The 20,413-nt window shown below is 41.8% G+C and overlaps 1 protein-coding gene across 3 annotated transcripts in view; it reads left to right on the top strand.

Moving 5' to 3' along the window:
• Positions 1 to 20,210, top strand: part of pard3ba (par-3 family cell polarity regulator beta a) — a 146,780-nt gene extending 126,570 nt beyond the window's left edge. For all 3 annotated transcript variants that reach the window (XM_086069033.1, XM_086069032.1, XM_086069035.1), the window contains 2 exons: positions 11,561 to 11,637; positions 19,350 to 20,210. In XM_086069033.1, coding sequence (XP_085925159.1) covers positions 11,561 to 11,637; positions 19,350 to 19,707 — 435 coding nt within the window. In that variant the 3' untranslated portion in view covers positions 19,708 to 20,210. The remainder of the gene's footprint in view (positions 1 to 11,560; positions 11,638 to 19,349) is intronic.
• Positions 20,211 to 20,413: the final 203 nt, after the last annotated feature.

The raw sequence follows: 20,413 nt of genomic DNA, 5'->3' as shown, positions 1-20,413 counted from the left end.
CTGGTTTATTTGTCCCTCGTGTTTTTTATCTGTCTGCAGCTTTAAGTGTGCTCTTTCACGTCAAATAAAAAAAAGATGAGAAGGTAGGACAAGAAAGTGTAGAGATTCAAATTCAAGTTTCAATCAAACCAACAAACAATGTCACTTGACCAGTGGTTCTCAACCTTTTTTTCAGTGATGTACCCCCTATGAAATATTTTTTCAGCAAGTACCTCCTAACCAGTAAAAAAACATTTTGCGTTGGAACAAAAAAAACGAAAACACAAAAAACAATGCGGTGCCATCATTGCCTAATTTATTAAACTTTGGAATTTCATTTGTACAGTGAACTATTTAGAAATCAAAAGACAAAAAAATAAATAAATAAATAATTAACTAAGATACAAATAAAGATTTGTGCACATAAAAATTATAGTGGGATCATAGTAAAGATTTGTTCTAAAAAATAAATCATTAATTTAAAATCCAATTTTCAAATGACTGACAGGTGATAATATATGGCATATGACAGTTTGGGTCAGTTTGAGGAGACTGGGTTTTTAATACAAAGGAATTGAATAGCCTACTGAATAGACATTAATTTTATTAACTTAGATTTTCCTGAAATATTTACATAATATAATAATTATTTTTAAAGGATTTTTGCATGGATGCTGCTTTTTAAATTTACTTGAAAATCCTCCGTTCCCCCTGGAGTGCCTTCACGTACCCCCATTTGAGGACCACTGCACTAGACAATCACTGAATTGGAACCCGCAGGGCAAGAGAAGTAGAGGAAGACCAAGAGTCACCTGGCAAAGATCTACAAAACAAAAACAAAGGGCAACAGGAAACTCCTGGAAAGAACAAACAATGAACCAAGTGGAAAACATTTGTAAGGGTTATTGTTGTTGATGATGATAATGAGGAGGAAGAGGAAGAGAAGGAGGAAGAGGAGGGTGGTGATAATGATGTTGAGTCCACTTTTGGATACAAAAAAAAAGTGTGCTGGCAGAAGCGCACTATAAACATTATTCTGCATTTTCCAGATGCATTTTTTAACCACTAGAGTCTGTGTTAATGCAGGCTCATCTCTTCCTCTATCTTCTTTTTAAGCAACGGCACCTCAATGAACGAAATGAGTCGCAAGCCAGATAAAAGTGTGAAAGTGTGTGAAAGCTAGTGCCCGACCACTATGGGATTTGGGGGGGGGCGGGAAAAAAAAGGCTACATCCGATACATTGGCCGATAACAAATATATATTGACCAATATTTGAAATGGTAACATTGATGTACAGGATATGCACTGTACATGAATACAAAAAAATTTTTACCGGCTGTGATGCAGCAAAAAATCCGCGCAAGGAGATGAATAGAAAAAAGCACACAGATTGTTTATGATGCTGTCAGAAATATTTGATAAGCGCAATGCATGCATCACCGTCTGCTAATTTTCAATGGATGATGAACAAGAGTTCACTTGACATTGTAATGAAATAGCAGGACCTCGCACTTACTGGGCGTCATGTGCACGCGAGTCATTACCACACATCCTGATTTCAATCTCTGTGTTTTGTATTTGCCTTTAATGTTGTGTGTGGTACGGACATCCATCACCTTGATGATATTTTAATGTCGCATCCTTGGGCTGTCTCTGCGTCAACTGCCACCACCCACCGCCCCCTGCCTTCCTTCCCTCTCTCCCTCACTTTGGCCATCACTTCATAAATAAAGCCCCACATCATTAAGTAAACGCACAGCCGCCTGTCTTGGTGATCGATGGCTTACGTTCTCTTGCAGATGCAAGCACACACACATGCGTTTACGCTGCTGCTGCTGATCTATGCATGGCGCTTCATACCCCATAGGCAAAGCCCCTCATACTCAGTTTTTGTCTGTTCCTTATTGTAATGAATATTCGCGTGTGCAAGATGAAGACATCAGAAAGATATTATTAGGCTGTCACACGACAACTCACCCCCGCCCACCACCTCCACAATCCCCCCATGTGCGCGGCAAAGCTGTTGTATTGTTTCATTGGTGAGATTCATCTGCTCCCGCTGTGTCCTAACAACTCGCCACTTTGACCTGACAAGTAGTTCCTCTGAGCACACCTTGTGCTGTGAACATCTCAGGCCGGCACACAGTCGAGAGGTGTAGATGATGTGTGGGCTGGCGGTTCCTGCTGTGCGAGCCTTCTGCTGGCTAAGCCGCCGGTGCTGTGGCCCATGAAAAAGCTACTCATGCAGACAAAGGGGCGGGGGGGGGGTGACCTGAGGCAGAAATAGGAAGGTGGTGGAGATAAAACTGAGAATGACACACAGGAAGAGGGAGAAGCAGCGGATGATGTATAACGTGAGGGATGTTGGGAACATGACAAAGCAACAAAGGAAAGCCACTGAAAATGTGAAGAAAATGGAGCCTAAGGGGAAATATGGTAGGATGAGAGGAAACAACATCTAACGGGAGTTGGATTGGCATGAGGAGGAGGCAGATGGGATGGGATGGAGACACCGACAGACACTTGGAGGTATTGACAGAAAGCGCAACAAGGCAGGAAGACATGACTTGATGGTTTCAGGTGACAGAATGCAGCTTGAGCTCTGTTCTAAAGCTGAAGAATTCCCAAATCAAGCTTGTTGGGCAAACACAACTGACATAAACTCTAAATGTATTCTCAAATGCCAAACAGTGCATTCAGCATGTGCAAACAAGATTGAAATACTATTTGTAGTGAGAATTTAGGATGTTTTCTTAAAACAAAACTTTCTACCTGATTCCCCCTGAGTCAAAGGTAAAAAATAAAATAATGCCCTCCGTAAGAACAAGTTGTAATCTCATCCTGTGGGTTTTGGTATAAATAAACACTGCTGAATAAATTAAATGGGATTTAAATAGGATCTGGATTAAATGTGGTCTCAGATTCAAAGATTATTGGCAAACTTTGTTCATATCACATAACATTTCGAGTAGATGTTTGTGACATTTTATACAATGAAAGGAATTCAATAAATGGAGCTATAGTATTAGTAGTGGTAGCACTAATAGTGTCTACCGTATATATGCTAATTTTATACGTGGAAATATAAAGTACAGCGTTGCTTTGAGGCACAAGTGACTCAACTTATATTTTTTTGTTTTATATGCTATCATGCAGCCAATTTTTGCCTTTGACTTGCATGTACAAACTTGAGATATGAGCGCTATATGGTGGCAGTGAACTCAACTCTCTTCACAACAAACCAGCAGATTAGTAGATACAATTTACTGAATAGTTCTTCCAAAAAAAAGAGGCTTCAAGTTGGTTATTGCTGCTCCCAATTCAAGTTTACTGTCAAACTAAACATAAAACAAAAAGAACTACACATTGTATATTTAAAACAACCACATAGCCCAGCCCAGTGGTGGGCAAACTCGGTCCTCGAGGACCAGAGTCCTTCAGGTTTCGGAGGTTTTCCTCTTCCAACACAAGCTGATTCCGTTCAACAGGATCGTTAACAGGCTTATGCAACAGCTTGATTTTGGATCTTAGCCATCTTGGAAAACTCCACAAAAATGATTATTGTTATGATTATTTTTGATATTTTATAATTGTGCAGTGGTTCACAGTTAGTTTTATTATTAGATCAGGAACCGTTTAGTCTGAAATGCTGATTTGTATCATAAAAGCTTGAGGCTGAGATACCAAAAGAGGCAAGAGGGTGATCATCGGGTTGCTTGAATTTGAAGAGTGCAATTAATAAACTGGCTAAAATAAGTAGATGTGTAGCACAGGGTCATTTTCCTCTGGCTTGTTTTTATCTGCTGTTGCAATGTGCGGATAGTTGGAGTTTTGTTTTGTTTACTATGACTAACTTGGAACTGTCCTGTAGAATTTTCATCAAAATACATTTGACAGTTAAGATGTATGGGTAAAAATGTAAATCAAGGGAAGATGGACGCTGGCTTACAGAAGGTTGTGGGCGGACCTAGCTGCTTTATACAGTAATTGTGAAAGGTGATCGAGGGCGAGCAACTGGTTCGGGGGTGTTTCTCTCAAGATGGCTGTGCTAATGTTGGTTGTGATCAGGTTATCTTATGTGCTTGTGTATCTGTGTGTGTGCGTGCGTGTGTGTGTGTAGGGGGGTGTGCGTGTGTGTGTGTTTAGATATGTTGTACTAACGCACCTCACTATTTTCCTGAGCAGAGAAGGATTTTGCATTCTAGTGCACAAAACACACAAACATTCGCCAGCACAAAAGCTGCTTTTTTTTGGGTACAGGAAAATGATGTCTCCATTTTCCTTTGTGTGTTAACATTACCCTAGCAGACTGACATTAGGCTAATGATAATGGCAGCGATGCTGTGTGGAAAGTATTTTGAATGGATATTTATGAATAATAAACATATTAAAGCAAGAACTTACCGGATATATACTGGACAAATACAAGAGAAACCAAAAACCTTACTATATGAAATAATGTATTTATTTCATTTATTCATTTGTCAGATGTGCCATACATACAGGACATACAGCATAACTGAAATTACAGTCTTCTCAGACCTAGGGCAAAAATATACATTAAAAACAAAGTAAATAATTTAAAGCAATTGTGCAGCCCTCGCTGTTGTGAGGGTAAATGGTGAAGTACAGGAAATAATAATTAAATGTTAAAAGTAAAAAGTGTCATCAGTAGCTGAATACAAACAACAAACAAACGGTAGCAGCAATGTATAGTTCTGGGCTTGGTGGTGGGCATGTATTGTGTTTTTGGTATGATGAGGTTTGAGCGACTGAACAGAGCAGATCTGAACATCATCCATCCAGATTCCAGATCCAGTTGTCTTAATGTGAGGGGATCTGAATTAAACATGGGCGCAGTAAACATTTTAACATGGGGCTTATTGAAAAATTCTTGAGAAGGAAACTGAATTTTTGCGAGTTGGAGAGAAACTTAAAAATAGATGGAAATGTTATGTTCCTGGCATCAAGAGAAACCGCAAATAAGCAGAACCGTTGTTTAAGACGTAAGGGTTAAAAAGTTGTGGCTTATTGTCCAAACTTTACGGTAGCAAGCCTTCCAAGCACGTTTGAGGATAAAACACACTTGTGGCTGACTCCACCAAACCGCATACATTTTAGCATGTGATATGCCGCAAACACGCGCCACAATCATATACTGAGAGGCAACACCCATGCATAACGTCACCATCTGTATCACCTCAGCTTTGGCCACAATTGGAGCTGTTAAAGCAGGAAGCAAATGCAGGCTGAAAGCTTCTCTGCACACGCCCATGCACAAATAGAGTAGCTCACAATGCAGTGACTAAAAGACACGCATTGGACCTTGGACCTCCTCTGAGATCACACAACACGTACCGTGGCCTTTTACTGTCACTCTCACCCCCATACACGTGTAACCTGGTGCACCGCTCAAAGCCAGCGCTAATTAAAGGACAGCTTGCTCTGTAGACCGGGCTTGGTGCACTATTTTGGCCCGTATAATTACATACAGTACACCACATGTTGTTTTTTTCCACCATAAACCCAGAATAACCCTGAAGAAGTTACCAGGACCAGCTGCTGAGAAACAGGCCACGTTCACTTTCTCCCAGACAAGTTGAAATCCAGTCTGATGTTTTCTCACCCACTGTGCTCGCACAATTTGTTTCATTCAGAAGCAAAGTCACCATGAGGTATTCCAGCCACGGTCTCCTCTCGGCTGCCATCGGTGCAGAACTTCCCTCGGGCTCGGCACGTACTCTTTTCTGCTCGCTTTTATTTTAAGTCTCTTCATTCCGATGCTACGCAGCTACCCGCCGTTCTCCCTTTACGGGCTGACAAAGGTTCGGATCTGGCCCACGGGCAAAGTGCTGCGACTGATTCAAGAGGTTCTCGCTACGCTTGAGAGACTATTAATGGCCTTTTTTTGTTTTATTTAGTGGGAACGGGGTTATAATTGACTTTTTGTGGAAATACATCCAAACAGAAATTAGAATGAATGACACAGAGAGTTGTATGATAGTTTACACTTAAATATATTAGATTATACACTTTATTCTTTGACACACAGTTGCTTTGCTGTAAATTTGACAGGAAAATTAATGTTTTTGTAGTTATGGAAGGACTTTGTTATCAGAACCTTGAGTGGGAACATTCAGTAACACATCCTCTCAAACTCACACGGATTTCTTTTTTTGGCACACCCAAGTAAAGAAACACCTCAGGGCCACTGCCATGGCCACATGCACGCGCTCTACTCCTCTACGGATTCTTCTTTTTCCATCTAAAGCTGAGGCTGGTCTGTTTTTTCCTGTGTTGCAATGTAAATCTTTGAAAAGTTTGTCTCATTATGTTCATGAGTGAGCTGGAGCCAATCCCAGCTGACTTTGGGCAAGAGGCAAGTTATACCCTGGACTTATCACCAGCCAATAACAATGGGCTTATACTGTATAGACAAACAACCATTCACACCCACATTTGCGCCTATGGGCAATTGAGAGTCTTCAGTGAATCTAGCATACATTTTTGGAATTTGGAAGGAAACCACAGCTTCTGCAGAAAACCCTTGAACCCAATGCAAGCTCCACACAGGAAAGCCAGAGCAGAAATTCAAACACCAAACCTCAGAACTGTGAAGCGGATGTGCTTACCATTGCTACATTGGGCTTCCTGGTGTGTAAACATATTATACAGTATTTACTTAGTCCGCATGTAAACATTAAGTATATTAAAATCTCATTCACTTCCAGCCATTTTCGCTGAAGCAACCCCTTTTGCTTCCAGCTGCATTTTGACTGATTTTAAAAGGCCCACAGAATATTCTGATCTATTGCTATAAAAACAGAGAAACAAAGATTAGAGTCTCTTCTTTCATCAGGAAAACAAAATAATATTTGTATGTGTTTTTGTTTTGCAGCAATTAGCTTTAGAATATAGCTAAGTTTCATCATTATTCACAAATCTATTTAAAACAATGGGGGGAAATAGCTCTTTGCAACATGGCCCTGGTTGAGCTCTCATACTCTGCTGCCACCTGCTGGCTTTTTTTGTAATAACTACCATTGCTGCAAGCATTCTCTTCAGTTCTGAGGCTGCATCAAAGCCTTTTGTATGCTCTAGCATTTAAAAAAAAAACATAAAATAAAAAACGTATAAATATGTTTTAGGGAGCATGGGGCAAATGAGTTAAGGCGGGGCAAATGAGTTAAGGCGGGCCAAATTCACATGTTGACAATTACATTTCTCCAGCTGCAAAACTCAATTTCTAATCGATTAACAAACAGCAGTATTTCCCAAAGGCAACTAGGCACCATTTTTCATAAGAGAACATCACGCTGCCCCCAAAAAATGTCATGGAAAGTATGAATAGTGAAATAATGATAATCTTATGAATGTACTCTTAATTTGACTTCCTCTGTGTGATATCTGGGCCTGCTTAATTGAATACAAAGCAGAAAGTCATTACTTTACTTGATTTGCTATATGAATGGCAACCGATGCATGCATCTAATGGAAAAGTAGTGAATCGTTTACTAAGATATATAAACAAATATATATATATTTAACTAATGAAAAAGAAAGTGAAATTGGATCATTTCCCTTGGCAGCCCCGATAATATCTCATGGCACAAGCATGGCACATCACCCATATACATATACACTATATATGAGAGTTGAAGCCTAAACAGTAAGAACAAACAGTAAACATTGAAGACAGCAGGGGAAAAAAGTATGAGTGTGTGTGCTCGTGTACACAACATTGCCGGATAACGAGCCCACTCACCAAATGGGTCCAGGTGTTTATTATTCACTGTGTGGCAAAAGTCTCTCGCTCTCTCACACACTCCACTCATATGCACACACGCGCCTGCTATTATGGCATCAATTTAGGCAACATCCGCAATTTTTTGTTTCTGTCATTTCGTCATGGTCTAGGTGTGTGTGCATCTGCTCAATAGTGAAGAAGTTAAAAGTGAATTTGCCACTTAGCAAAGCAGTAATGTTAGTCTACATATGCAAAACACATGCTTAATTAGCATCTAAGATTAATTGCGGGCAGTATGAAGCAGAAAGAAAGACGGAATAAGGGGAAAAAGCAGCCAATACTGTACATGATCCTAATGATGCCATTTGAAAAGCGACAGCAGAAGAAAGCCGCTTGAAGGAGACCAATCTGTGCCGTCTAAGTGGCAGAATGAAAGCTTGGGCTTTGTGTCAAAGCATTTGGACTCTCATTGCAGCCTTATTGTATATGTGAGCATCACAACATTGCATCAAAGCCCGTCGTGCTCCAAGAAATTCATTTCCTGAGCTCCAGCAATACTTAGTGATGAATGTGACAGCTGTGCCGCCCCTGTGTGTGTATGCGCGCGTGTGTGCGTGCGTGTGTGTGTGTGCGTGTCTCAGTCTCATCTGGCAGCGTCAAAGCACAGCTTTCTAATTTGGGGAAAATGGAGAAGAGTTAGTCTGTGCTCACTCAGCCAAACACAATTATACACTTTAGAAGACAGAGATTGTTTGGTGTGTTAGGGCGGGAGACGGTGTGGGAGGGGGTAGTCTGATTCGCTGATTGAAATCTGACTGGAAGATTCTGCTTTGTCAGCCTCACCAATTCTTGCACAAAGCAGCCACAATGCCACATAACAAAGTTTTTTGCAGTTTAGTGTTTTCGCCTGACATCTTTTTGATAACCGCCTCAAACCGTGGACCAAAATCCACCTGCCGGGATGACCTGGATTTTTTTTTCTTCCCCCAGACATCTGCCACTAAAGCTGGCTGTCAAGTTTGGATAAATGGGATATTGTGTGTGAAAAGGATCCATTGTGTGTTTGTGTGTGATTTAAACGTGCTAATCTAGATACTGCCTCCAGGCTATTATGGTAATATAATCAATAGACAAAAGAATTTTCCTCAATTTGTCTGAACACACTTCCCTCTCCTGCTCACCACCATATTCTATCTCCCCACTGACCTCTTGTTTTCCCTGCAAATTTGAGTGCATTATGTCTTGCTCAACACACACATTAAGGCCCCGCTCCACCTGACTCCCAGCATCCTGCTGCGCCTAATGTCCAATTTGCCTGACAAAATAAGCAAAGATGGAATATTTACTTTATACAATCTCTTTACATTTGAAAGCAAGACCTAATATTGGAACACACACACAGCATAAAGCCATTGAAATATTGCCTGTGAGAGACAGACGAGGCTCTGGGGTTCCTGTTGAGAGACATTAGTGCTCCCTGTCGTACCCAGACATGCTAATGATATGTGCTAATGTACAATGGCATTTAAAGTGAGTTAGTACGTGCTTGCAGAATCAAGCATTAAGTGTTCCCCATGTGCAGCGATTTGAGCTCATTGAGCTGTTTGTTGTGTCGACCCCCGCGTGTCGTCTGCGTTTCTGTATGGCCCGCGCTTGCTTGTTTAGCTTGTCAGCGATCTTGTACATGTCTGTCAGTGTGCATGTGAGCAACGCGCGCAGTGTGCATGCTTTTCTGCAACAGTGTGTGGCAGGTTTGACGGGTAAAGCCATCCGTTGGGTAAACAGCCTGTGTTTGGATCACAAAACTCAGACCAGGCGTGAGATTAGAGATAAAATGATGTCTAGCAAGCCCACATGTAAAAACATTAAAGTCTTCAACAACCAGTATGAGGCTGCCAGGATTATTGATGTTGATGGCTGGGACAGTCACACAAATTATAATTTTTGCAATTACAGCATGTGGCCCTGCATGACATCACTCACATTTGCGACAAGATGGATTTGAAAGTAAACTGTAGTTTATCCATTGGTGAGTAGCACACATACTGAAAATTAGGTTAATTTCTCTTGTCCCATTTAGTCATAGCTCCTTGCTGTTTTAGTCCCTCACGGTCGTAGCTCCTTGCACAGACCAGCAGTGAAAGTTCAAGTTGATGGTCTTTGTGGGTTCCTCTTATTTGTTGCCATTCTGTTGCACTCAGAGCACAGGAGGAAAAGCATCATCTGATTGTGAAAGTGAGCTGAGTCACCCAACAGTCCAGCAACTCCGCATACAATGTCTGCAGTCATCATAAACAAGAGGAGGTGGAGGCAGTTTTGCTGGTCTTTTAAAAGCTGGCGTGAAAACGCAAATATACGACAAAATCACATTTGTAGTTTTACTGTAAGCGCCCGTGAGTGGCTTTAATTAGCACTCTGCGGGGTGGGAATATGTGTGCCCCTCCACCATACTCTGCATACACTTGGTTTTTTTTCATAAGGCCAGTATTGTTTGCACAAAACATACACACACATGTTCATCATGAGGGTGTAGTGCTTACTTGTGGTTTCATGTGTTTGCGTTACCACATGTGGGGCATTCCAGTCCTCACTCCTTTGTTGTTTGATACCACAGAAACCATACGGCCACATGTATGAATGAATGTAAGCACATTCGAAATGTTTCATGCAACGCCGTTGTGTCGAACTACCCTTTGGACTGCTTTTGAAACGGGGACCCACATAAGGGTGCAACGGTTTCAGATTTTTGTGTACGATTATTGTCTGAGAAAAAAAAACGGTTTTACGGTTATTACGGTTATTTTTGTATCCATAAAAATAATCACATCAGCATTCTTTGAAAATGTATGTATGTATGTATGTATGTATGTATAACAAGTGGACGATATGTACCCTCTTTTTCTTTCATCTTAAAAAAAAACAATCTTTTTCTTTCATCTTTTCAACTATACTTACATGTGAAATGTTCGTCCACAGCCTTTAAACTCGCGATTTGTGCAGTTTACCGCTACACATGTAGGCATTTTTCAGCCATAATGCGTATGCTGAGATATGTTTCTTGGGATCCCAAGATGGCAGCCCCGCAGCTTCAGAAGTCTCGGCCTATGGCCTCTCCAGCGGGCGGTCGTGGATGGCGGGGCTCGCGATGCCGCAGACCGGAGCCCCGGGGTTGGGGAGGCGGGGGGGGGGGGGATGGGCGGTGCTGACGGAGCGCAGCGAGCGGTTTGCCGGTCGTTCCCGGCGGCGCCGATAGCCGAGAAGCCCGACCATCGCGGCCTGCGGGGCCTCCGCCTCGCTCGCCACCACCGCCGCCTCGTTTCGGCCTCCCCTTTCCCCACGTCTACTCAACCTGGTCCAGGCCGGGGACGCCCACCGCCGGTGCAAAGGAGACCCGGCCGCCTCAGAACCCTACCCACAGCCGTCCACTACGCAAATCTCCCAGGGCGGCGTTCAAAGCTGAGCCCTGTGTTGTTGTGCGCCCGCTAAAAGGGCCGTGTGAAAACAGAAGAGCTACGAACTATGCCCATGGCTTGTTTTGCGGCGCACGTGAGCGGAAATAACCGGTGTTGTTAAATGGCTGCGGTTATTTAATCCTGACGTTTAAAAACCATGGTTAATCGTAAAACCGGTTAATTGCTGCACCCCAAGACCCACATTTGGGGCTCATCATTTTGTATATGGACAAGGCACAGTAAATGAGGTATTCTTTTCTTTTTGGGGAAAAAATATTCCATGGCTGAGCTTGCGCCTATCCCTGTTCATTTTGCAGATCTCAGTTTGATACTGTAGTGTTTTGGTTTAGATAGTCAACTTTCTGTTGTGCTCCCTTGCAGGTGGCACCCAGAGGTGAAGAATCCCGACCATTGCACCTGTATGAGGAATTGGACCTGTCGCACCCCACACACACTAGGTAAGAGCTAGTATTTCTTCCTCAACGCAAGGAGAGAAGACAGGATTATGACGAACCTTTGTGCCCCCCCACACCCAACACCCCTCCTTCCCTCAAACACACACACACACACACAGACGTGCACATCCCAGCCTAATCCTCTTTGGAGCTCATAATTAAATCTGGAGTGTTTGCCTTGGGAGTGTCTACTCATCCCAGGAATAGGACTGATCAGGTCTCCAGAGAGCACGGCAGCGGCAGGAAGCTAACGCGTAGAACCAGCCCGAGGATGTCAGGCACGCGCAGCCTCTCATGTGACTTGACTGCCGCTGTGTTCACTCCGTGTGTTTGTTTAGCTGCTCTCCTGTCAAATTAGGAACATAAATACGTGTGGCTCATCAGTTCTCTGTAGAAGGTTTCACATTAGTCCCACGCAGCAGAGGGACGCACGGATGCAAGGTGAATGTAGGGAAGGACACCAGTAGGGAGATGAGAGAGAGAAAAGTCATTTCACGGCTTATTGGGCCGCCTGATATAACCGAAAGCAGGGAGCGAACCAAGGGGGCACATCACAGAGCAGAAGAATGAGTAACAATTCAAACTTGAGACTTCATGACATTGGATAGTTAAGAACTATATATATATATATATATATATATATATATATATATATATATATATATATATATATATATATATATATATATATATATATATATATATATATATATATATATATATATATATATATATATATATATATATATATATATATATATAGATGTGTGTGTCAATACATATACACAGTGCTGCTCAAAAGTTGGTGAACCTCTTGAGCAATTTGGACTTTCCAATTGTTTCAACCTGATTTTGTTGTTCAATCTGAACCATTACATTTTATATGAAATAACAGGTGTAGGTTTATCAATTCAATGCATTCTTTTTTTTTTTGATCATTTGTGTAGTAAAAACTTAATTAAAAATAGTTTTTGGTCAATTCATGTAGGTGCAGAAGTAAGTGAACCCTGAGCTGCATTACTTAAAACAAACAGTCAAGTAGGATCAGGTAGGACAAATTGGTAGCTAAACTAACCACTGAAATGGACAAATGAAATGAGACGTTTGGCAAAGAAATTGTGCATCACTGACTGAAACATAGACAAAACCATGTCACTTTAGTCTTACCCATGTGAACCCATACAGGTCAGTCATGCTGAGAGAAAAAAAAATCTTAGAGGACCTCAGGAAGTGAGTAGTGACAGTACATCTGTGAAGCAGATCATCTGCAACTAAAGAAAATACTAAAATCCTGCCTAGAAGTGGACGACCGTCTAAAAATATCAGCAAGAACCACCTTTTGTTCAAGAATGAATGATAATATTAACATTCTTTTTGTCCAAGTCCATTATTTTTAATGTCAGTATAGTAGATTTGGATATAACTAAACATTTAATAAGGTTATTTTAATATTTTATTTTATTTGATAATGATTTTATAAACAGTAACTAGATTTAATTTAGTTATAACAATAATAAGTCAGCATAAAAACAAACAAAAAGTTGGGCCCCAAGGTAAAAAAATAAAAATTAAGAACCCCCGATCTAGCCCATAGTCAGTGAAGATGCGCTCTAAGCTCACCTTATTGTTCTCATTCTTGTGATACATATTGATACATTGTTTTTTGTGTTGGAAAAATCAACCCATTTTCAATGTGCTTTAGCTTTTCATCCCCATTTTTTTTAATTATTTTGGGCCTTACACCTGCTGCTTGTCATCAGTGTGATACGCATGTACAGTTTCAATTTGCCTCGAAGTTCAACAAAAAGCTAGACGAAGAGTCGTATCTGTGAAAAAGCACGGCATTTAATATTACAGCAAGAGGAGCAGGCAACATAAATATATTCTAAAAGTGTTGCTTTGTTTTGTATCTTCATCAAGGTGTGAAAAGGAGGAGGAGGAGGAGGAAAGCAAGAAAACACAGCAGTGAATAGAATGTGTCTTTGATAACGGAAGTTGAACTTAGTGCAAAATCCCCTTGGGTGCCACCAGTATTGAAAGCCATTTCCTCTCAAAATGAGTGCGGCTTTGCCATTGGCCTGGCTATCATTAGCATACATTTGGGCTGCCTTTGTGAAGAGTTGCAGCTGGAAGGATGGGTGGAGGGTGAATGTGTGTGCGTCCCTTTGGATAATTCACAAGTAAAGCACCTCACAGATGGAATCGCATGGAGAGGGGAGAGTACTTAGTAGATGGGTTGAAATTGAGGCAAAGTACAGTGAGAGTCAATCTGTAGATGCAACTTATCTCTTCAAATGAAAGCACATTGGGGTGGGGTGAGGCCTCATTTCAATTTCAAACCAGACCATGTTTGTGCTTTTCCCTTCAAGTTACTCTGGTGTCAGACGTCATCGTCATTGTCGCATTGTTGAATCAAACTCAAAGGAAGAGGAGTTTGTGCACGGCAGTCCAGTAAACAGGATTTGAAGTGTGTTCTGGTGGCCCCAGGGAGGACGATTTTGCTACTTGTCGGCCTCTCTGTTAGCTGAGGGCTTCAACACAGCCGGTCGCTGCAGGCCACATATGCACGCTGACATATGGACAACATTAACTTCATTACCAATTCAAAGCAGCAGGTCAGGGGCTTAGTGACCCAGCCCCAGGTTATCCCATCAAAGCCCCGCCCCTGAATCATTCCCTGCAGGTGATTGGATTAGGGCAGGGGTGGCCAAGTTCAGTCCTCGAGAGCCACTATCCAGCCTGTTTTCTATGTCTCCCTCCTTCAGCGCAGCTGAATCTAATGATCAGCTCATCAGCAAGCTTTGCGGAAGCCTGATAACGATCCTGATCATGAATCAGGTGTGTTAGTGGAGAAAAACATGGAAAACAAGCTGGATAGTGACTACCGAGGACCAAACTTGGCCACGCCTGGATTAGGGGGTCTATGATGGTGCGTTGTCGCTGCTGGCAAGGCTGATGATTGGTTGATGAATAAGCCAGACAACATCCTGCTGAAGAATGGGAATGTTTACAATGGTCCTAATTGTTCATCTTTTCTTCTACACTTCTTCAGTTAGTATTTTGCCTTTTTCAACAAATTTGTATTTCTGGTATTTTGATTCAGGCCAAATTGATCTGGCGGTCAGGGGTTTCTCTGCCATGTCTCAGTATGTGAACCCTTAAGAAAATGTGGCAATAGAAGAAACTCATGCATTTTGGCATGTTGCCTCCCATTTTGTTCATCTTTTAGGTGTCACAGCTTGTGACGTAATCATCAGTTTCAGCTATCCGGCTTCTGAAGGACTCGTTTTGAACTCATGCAGCTCAGTGCAACTCATTTAATTATCATAAAAAGTCTGGTGAGGTCTATTTTTTCCCCCTTTTCAACAGCTGTATGCTGCATTTCAAACCATGAACCAACATTTAATATTATGTTATATAATAATGAAACCATGTGCGGGGATTCTGGACTCGTTTTGAAGGTGCACAGAGACAGCTGTGTTTGTCCAACTAAGCGCATTTGAGCTCACAGAGTCGGCGGTAGGAAATGAAAAGTCTTTTGCTGGCTTTGTCACATGCATGGCCGAGACGTCTGTGGTGCTACCTGTTTACAATCATGCTGTGATTCCATAAATCCTTCCACCCGCATTTGTACGTCTCCTGTTTAGGTCTGTCTTTCTGCGTCCCTTCACCTCAAGTCCTCCCTGAGCTGGTTAGGGGAAAATACAATCATGGTATTATAAATAAATCAAAAGGTAAACGCTTTGAATTCTCGGTGCTGCCTGTTAGCTCCAAAAGTAATACTATATTAGTATTAGTATTCAGGAATCCCTGTGTGTAAAACTCCAAAACTCAACTTGACCCCGAATAGAATTGAGTGGGATAGTACGGACATGTGGCGAACTTAATATGAACTGTCAAGCCTCCAAGAAACTCGACACGAGCTGCTACAGCAACTGGGGACAGAGAAATCCATCTGTTTCTGTCATTAACAGTAATGTTACAGATTTTCTTCTTTCGACATGGCTCTATTGCACACTCGCTCTCCTTCAGCCCAAGTATGACCCCGGACTGACAGAGACCACTATTGCTAATGGTGTTCCCATATACTGTACCAGTACAATCTGCCAATGATACTATGCGTATCCACTGGCATCCTTTTCTATATTGCAGCGGTGCGCGCAAACGCAGGCCACTGCGTACAGGCCACGTGTGCCTGTTGTTGACATAGCCTTTGAATGGGCAACCTGCCATGGTGGCCTGCTTGGTGTCAGTGGCGCTTGTGTAATGATGTCTAAAACTCAATTGTGCGCTTGCAAGGTTTGTTATGTTTGTGGAGTCTGCAGAAGTCTTCACACACTTTACTCAATTTGTGGTCTTAAATCTGTTGAATGTAAACATAAACACATGACTTGCCATAAAATAAGCAACCTATTGGTAATGCAAGGGGACCATGCATGTGAGTGGACGTGTCTATTTGACATTGAAATGTAAATTGTTATTAAAGTCTTTTGCATGTGGGGAGCGTCTGTTCCCTGTCACTTGGCTTGCAGGTTAGTGTAAGCTGGCAGATGTGCTCACATATGTGTCTGTCATTCATCTGCATGTTCTCCATTTCGGCAATTAGTGCATTGATTAATTAAATATGCAAATCTCATGTAGTTGAGTAACATGAATCTGTCCATTGGCAGTCACCTTGGTGTGTGTATGTGTGTGTGTGATTCTGAGAGAGGCAAATGTTGTTTTCAGCTCTTTAGTGCTTACAAAAGATTTGGGACAATTGTTGTCACAGGTGCACACATAACCGTTCAACATCGAGCTGCAAATATTTCTGCATTTGACACGTTTTTATTAATTTGCCTCCGTGAATGTTGCAGCAAGGCTGAAGCCAGCTGTATAACTCGTGGGACGAGGCTCTCTGTGGGTGACTAGGGCCCATGGACACTTTAATCGCCCACCTTCTTGGGCACACGCACACAAATGCTCTCACATGGTTGAGGGCAAACTTCCCTTTTTTAGTGCAATACGTTTGCATGCTTTACTTGTTGATTCAATATGTAGTCAAATAAATTCCTCTCAAATAAATGCAAAATCTTTGCTGATGGACTCGATTCACAGCTGAGGGCCTAAATAGTCCCTTGAGAGCAGACCAAAGGTGGCCTCGAACAGCTGCACAGTGACCTTAGTGGGTAGCACATCTATCTCATAGTTTAGAGGTTCTCTTTTCGAAGCTCCTTTCAGATTTTTTCCTGTGGATTTTCAAAAAGGAAGAGGTTGCACCAGAGAGGTTGGGTATAGTGACCCCATCCTAACTTCAAGTTTTATTTTGTATTTTTTTTATTTCATATTTATCACACACAAATGTTTCAGATAATCAAGGTAATTTTAATATCTCACAGCCAGCAACAACAACCTATAATGCAATGTGTAAATGGAAATGATTAAGGGGAAGAAATCTGCTCCTGTGTGGAAAAGTAATTGCCTTCTTCACCCTTGTTAAATCATGAATTAACTATGATTAACCACAGTTTTTGGAAAACTGCATTTAATTTCACAGTGCACACCCATGCATGATTACCAGCAGATTTGTTGAATCAAGAAATCACTTCAACTGTACGTGTCAGACAAAGTGAAGTAAGCGACAAGATCTCTGAAAGATACAGCATCATGCAAATTCATTCAAAAAGTAATGGAAAAAAGAACAAGTGATTGAATCTATCAGTTCTTTTTGGAAGGTATGCAACCGTAATGTTGCATACAAATAACACGTGATGTTCTGGGGCTGCTTCAATCCATCAGGAACTGGACGACTTGCTGTTATTAATGGACCAAAAAATGCTTCTGCTGCTGCTGCATGCTCTTGGGTTATGCAATAGGCAGCAGGACAATGGCCCAAAATATACCAAGTCCACCTGTGAATGGCTCCAAAAATTACAGTTGAGTGGTAAAGTAGATAACATTTCAGCTCACTACATCATACAGTGTAATTTTTGTACAAAATAGATCACTGCTTCTTTCGGTTAGGGTGACATTTAGAGGCAAAGGGGACAGAATTGGCAAATGCTCCTAGAGTGCTTCAATGCTATACTTTGGCCATTCATCCGAAAATGCAAAAGGAACAGTCAGTGAACCATAGTGCCATATAGTGGGGAACTAATAATTCATTAATTTATTAAAAAATAAAATAAAAAGAGTCTATGTCAATAGTATGCAAAAAAAAATGTTGTATCGCATAAATGTAATTTTTTTATAGAATGATAAGTCTAGTAATTACTAATCATTTTACATGTAGTCTCACCTTATTAGACACTGCCATGTTTCGCCGCCATCTTCCTGCTACGGTTGCCCAAAGGACAACTTTGCGAACGTAGTCAGCCCTGGTGGTTTTTGCATTGAGTGCAGACCCAATGGGTAGACCGCTGCTGGAGTCTGCAGATGGTCGTCTCTGAGTCCCGTGATTCAGGCTCCCGTCGCTTGTCACCTTCAGCTTTGCTCACGCAAACTTTTACTCCCCAAAAAATTGTTATTACTTATTTTTCCCGCTAGCCGCTCTTGTTACCTGCTCCGGCTAAATCCGGACTTCACACCGACTGCCAAGCCGCCATCGCTCACCACGATGCTTGTTTGCTCGCAACCTAAAATAAAAATTAGTAGTAGGCTTGTGAAGTGTGGTCTCTCTGAGCCACCGTAGTGTGTGTGCTTCTGCGTGCTTTTAAATGCATGCATTTCGGCTGCATTCGTTGTTATAGCGACATCTAGTGGCCACTTAATACACGCTGCGCCTTTAAGATGATGTAGTATGAAACCATGTCGCAAACCTCTCTCCCACCCTCCTCTTCTTCTCTTGTGAATTAAATGTTAAATGTCACCATCAACCATGGAGACTGCCGCATGCACAATTTTCCATCAATAGACTTTGTGCCACAAGAATTAAATTTTCCAATCAAGTTGATGGATTTTGTTAATCCAACTTTTAAAAAGTTTAACACAATTATATTAAGGTGTTGCATGCATTTTAAGTAGTATTTTAAGTGTATGTAAACTGACTGACAGTGGTTAGTTGACTTTCAAAAAGCAGCAAATCATATTTGTCTTCCCTTGGCAGCTTCTGTCAATTGACCCAATCTCAATTGTGTAGCATACTGAATCCAAACGGTACATCCTTGTGGAAACGGAGTTTAACAACTGAGCCGCAGCAACGCATGTGTTGTGCGTGACTCCACCTCTGCTGACAGACAAAGCAACACTGTTCATTCTTGGGACCACCTGTGTGCACCGCTCTGTTTGGGTGGTCAAAACACACGCACACATTCTTGTATAGCACTCCGCTCCAGTCCAGGAATATCCTGATGGGAAGGCTGAAGCCTAATCTGTGCTGAGTGAGACATTCTAATTGGCCAGTCAACAAGTGCTGAGCCAGACTCGGTCGGGACTGGACAGCGGAGACGCTTTGTTTGGTATGATGACACAACAAGAGAGTTAGCGAGTTAGCGTTAGCCAAACTCCAGAAAGCCTTGTGTGACTCAGCACATGCAGTATTTTCAATTATGTCAACGGTGAGCAGCTTGCGCTCGTGTGGCGACATTAAGGCTTGAATGTAATCTTATTTTATCTAAGGTAATCCTAATCTTTTACAGCGAGTATGATGCAACCGGACACTTGCAGCTGACTCACACCAGTTAAACCAGTACAGTCCTATATAGCCACCTCAGCACTTTTGAATGTCTGTCTTTCAGGAGGGACCCATACGATTACCCGACCCACTCTAGATCTGCACACAGAGAGCCTGCTCACTCCCAAGACCACTACCGGGACAAAAATCAATCCGCCCAGCAGCCAACGTCCTACAACCAACGTCACCACACCTCCTCTTCCCGTGCCGGACAGCAGCACCGTGCGGCCATGCCTCAGGACGTTCTTCCCTCCCCTACTACTGGCCGCAAAGGACGCCACTACTATGAGGCTGTACGAAACGGGCGGGACGGCTACCGGCAGGCTAGCCCGGGTCGTTACGCCAGCCCGGACCGCTATGGCTACAGAGACGACAGGCAGCCCGATCAAAGACGCAAGAACCCCATGATAGGTGCTGTTTAATTGAAACTATTTGCAAGTGTGTGTGAAATATTATCCTGAGATGATTTTCTAAAGCAAGGATGGCCAGAAAGCAGACTGTGCTGTATACGTGCAAGCATGTGGATATATTTAAAATCGTGTAAAACTATTAAATCGAGGGTATTTAAATGACATATAGAACAAACTTTGTACTGCATTTTTTTTTTCATAGAATCAACGGTTATTTCCCAATATACTGGGTTTTACTGGGCAGAACATATAGTGAGGACACCTCGACTCACTGGAGGATGTCAGAATCACAATACAGGAAAATGAAATGATGTATTTTGCAAATATACTTTTTTTGGGGGGTTTTGCAAATGAAATGACATTTTATAGCTATAATTTGTGGTGTTGCTAATAAAGTATAAAACGTTTGATCAAGTGCAGATTATAAATGACTTTATGCACAGTGCCTTTATCATTTAATTTAAATCATTAATTTTTATATAAACATTTTTCAATAATAAATGTGGAAATTATTTTGCCATGCTTCATTTATTCACATGCATGCATATTTCAAATATGTAGTCTAACTAATACAACATCATTAGTCATCACTTTTTAATATTCAGCCTAATTTTCCTGCACATCATCTGCGATAAATGAGCTCTGTGAGATGACTGATAAAAGTAGCCAGTGTTCTGATAAGGACCAAATCAGCAACAGCAATTAGATCTGCTCCAAG

This window comes from Leptonotus elevatus, chromosome 2 (genome assembly GCF_054856555.1).
Source record: "Leptonotus elevatus isolate MCC_2025b chromosome 2, RoL_Lele_1.0, whole genome shotgun sequence".
Classification (NCBI taxonomy): domain Eukaryota; kingdom Metazoa; phylum Chordata; class Actinopteri; order Syngnathiformes; family Syngnathidae; genus Leptonotus; species Leptonotus elevatus.
Note: the sequence above shows the minus strand (reverse complement) of the source record. Positions and strands in the feature narration are given on the sequence as shown.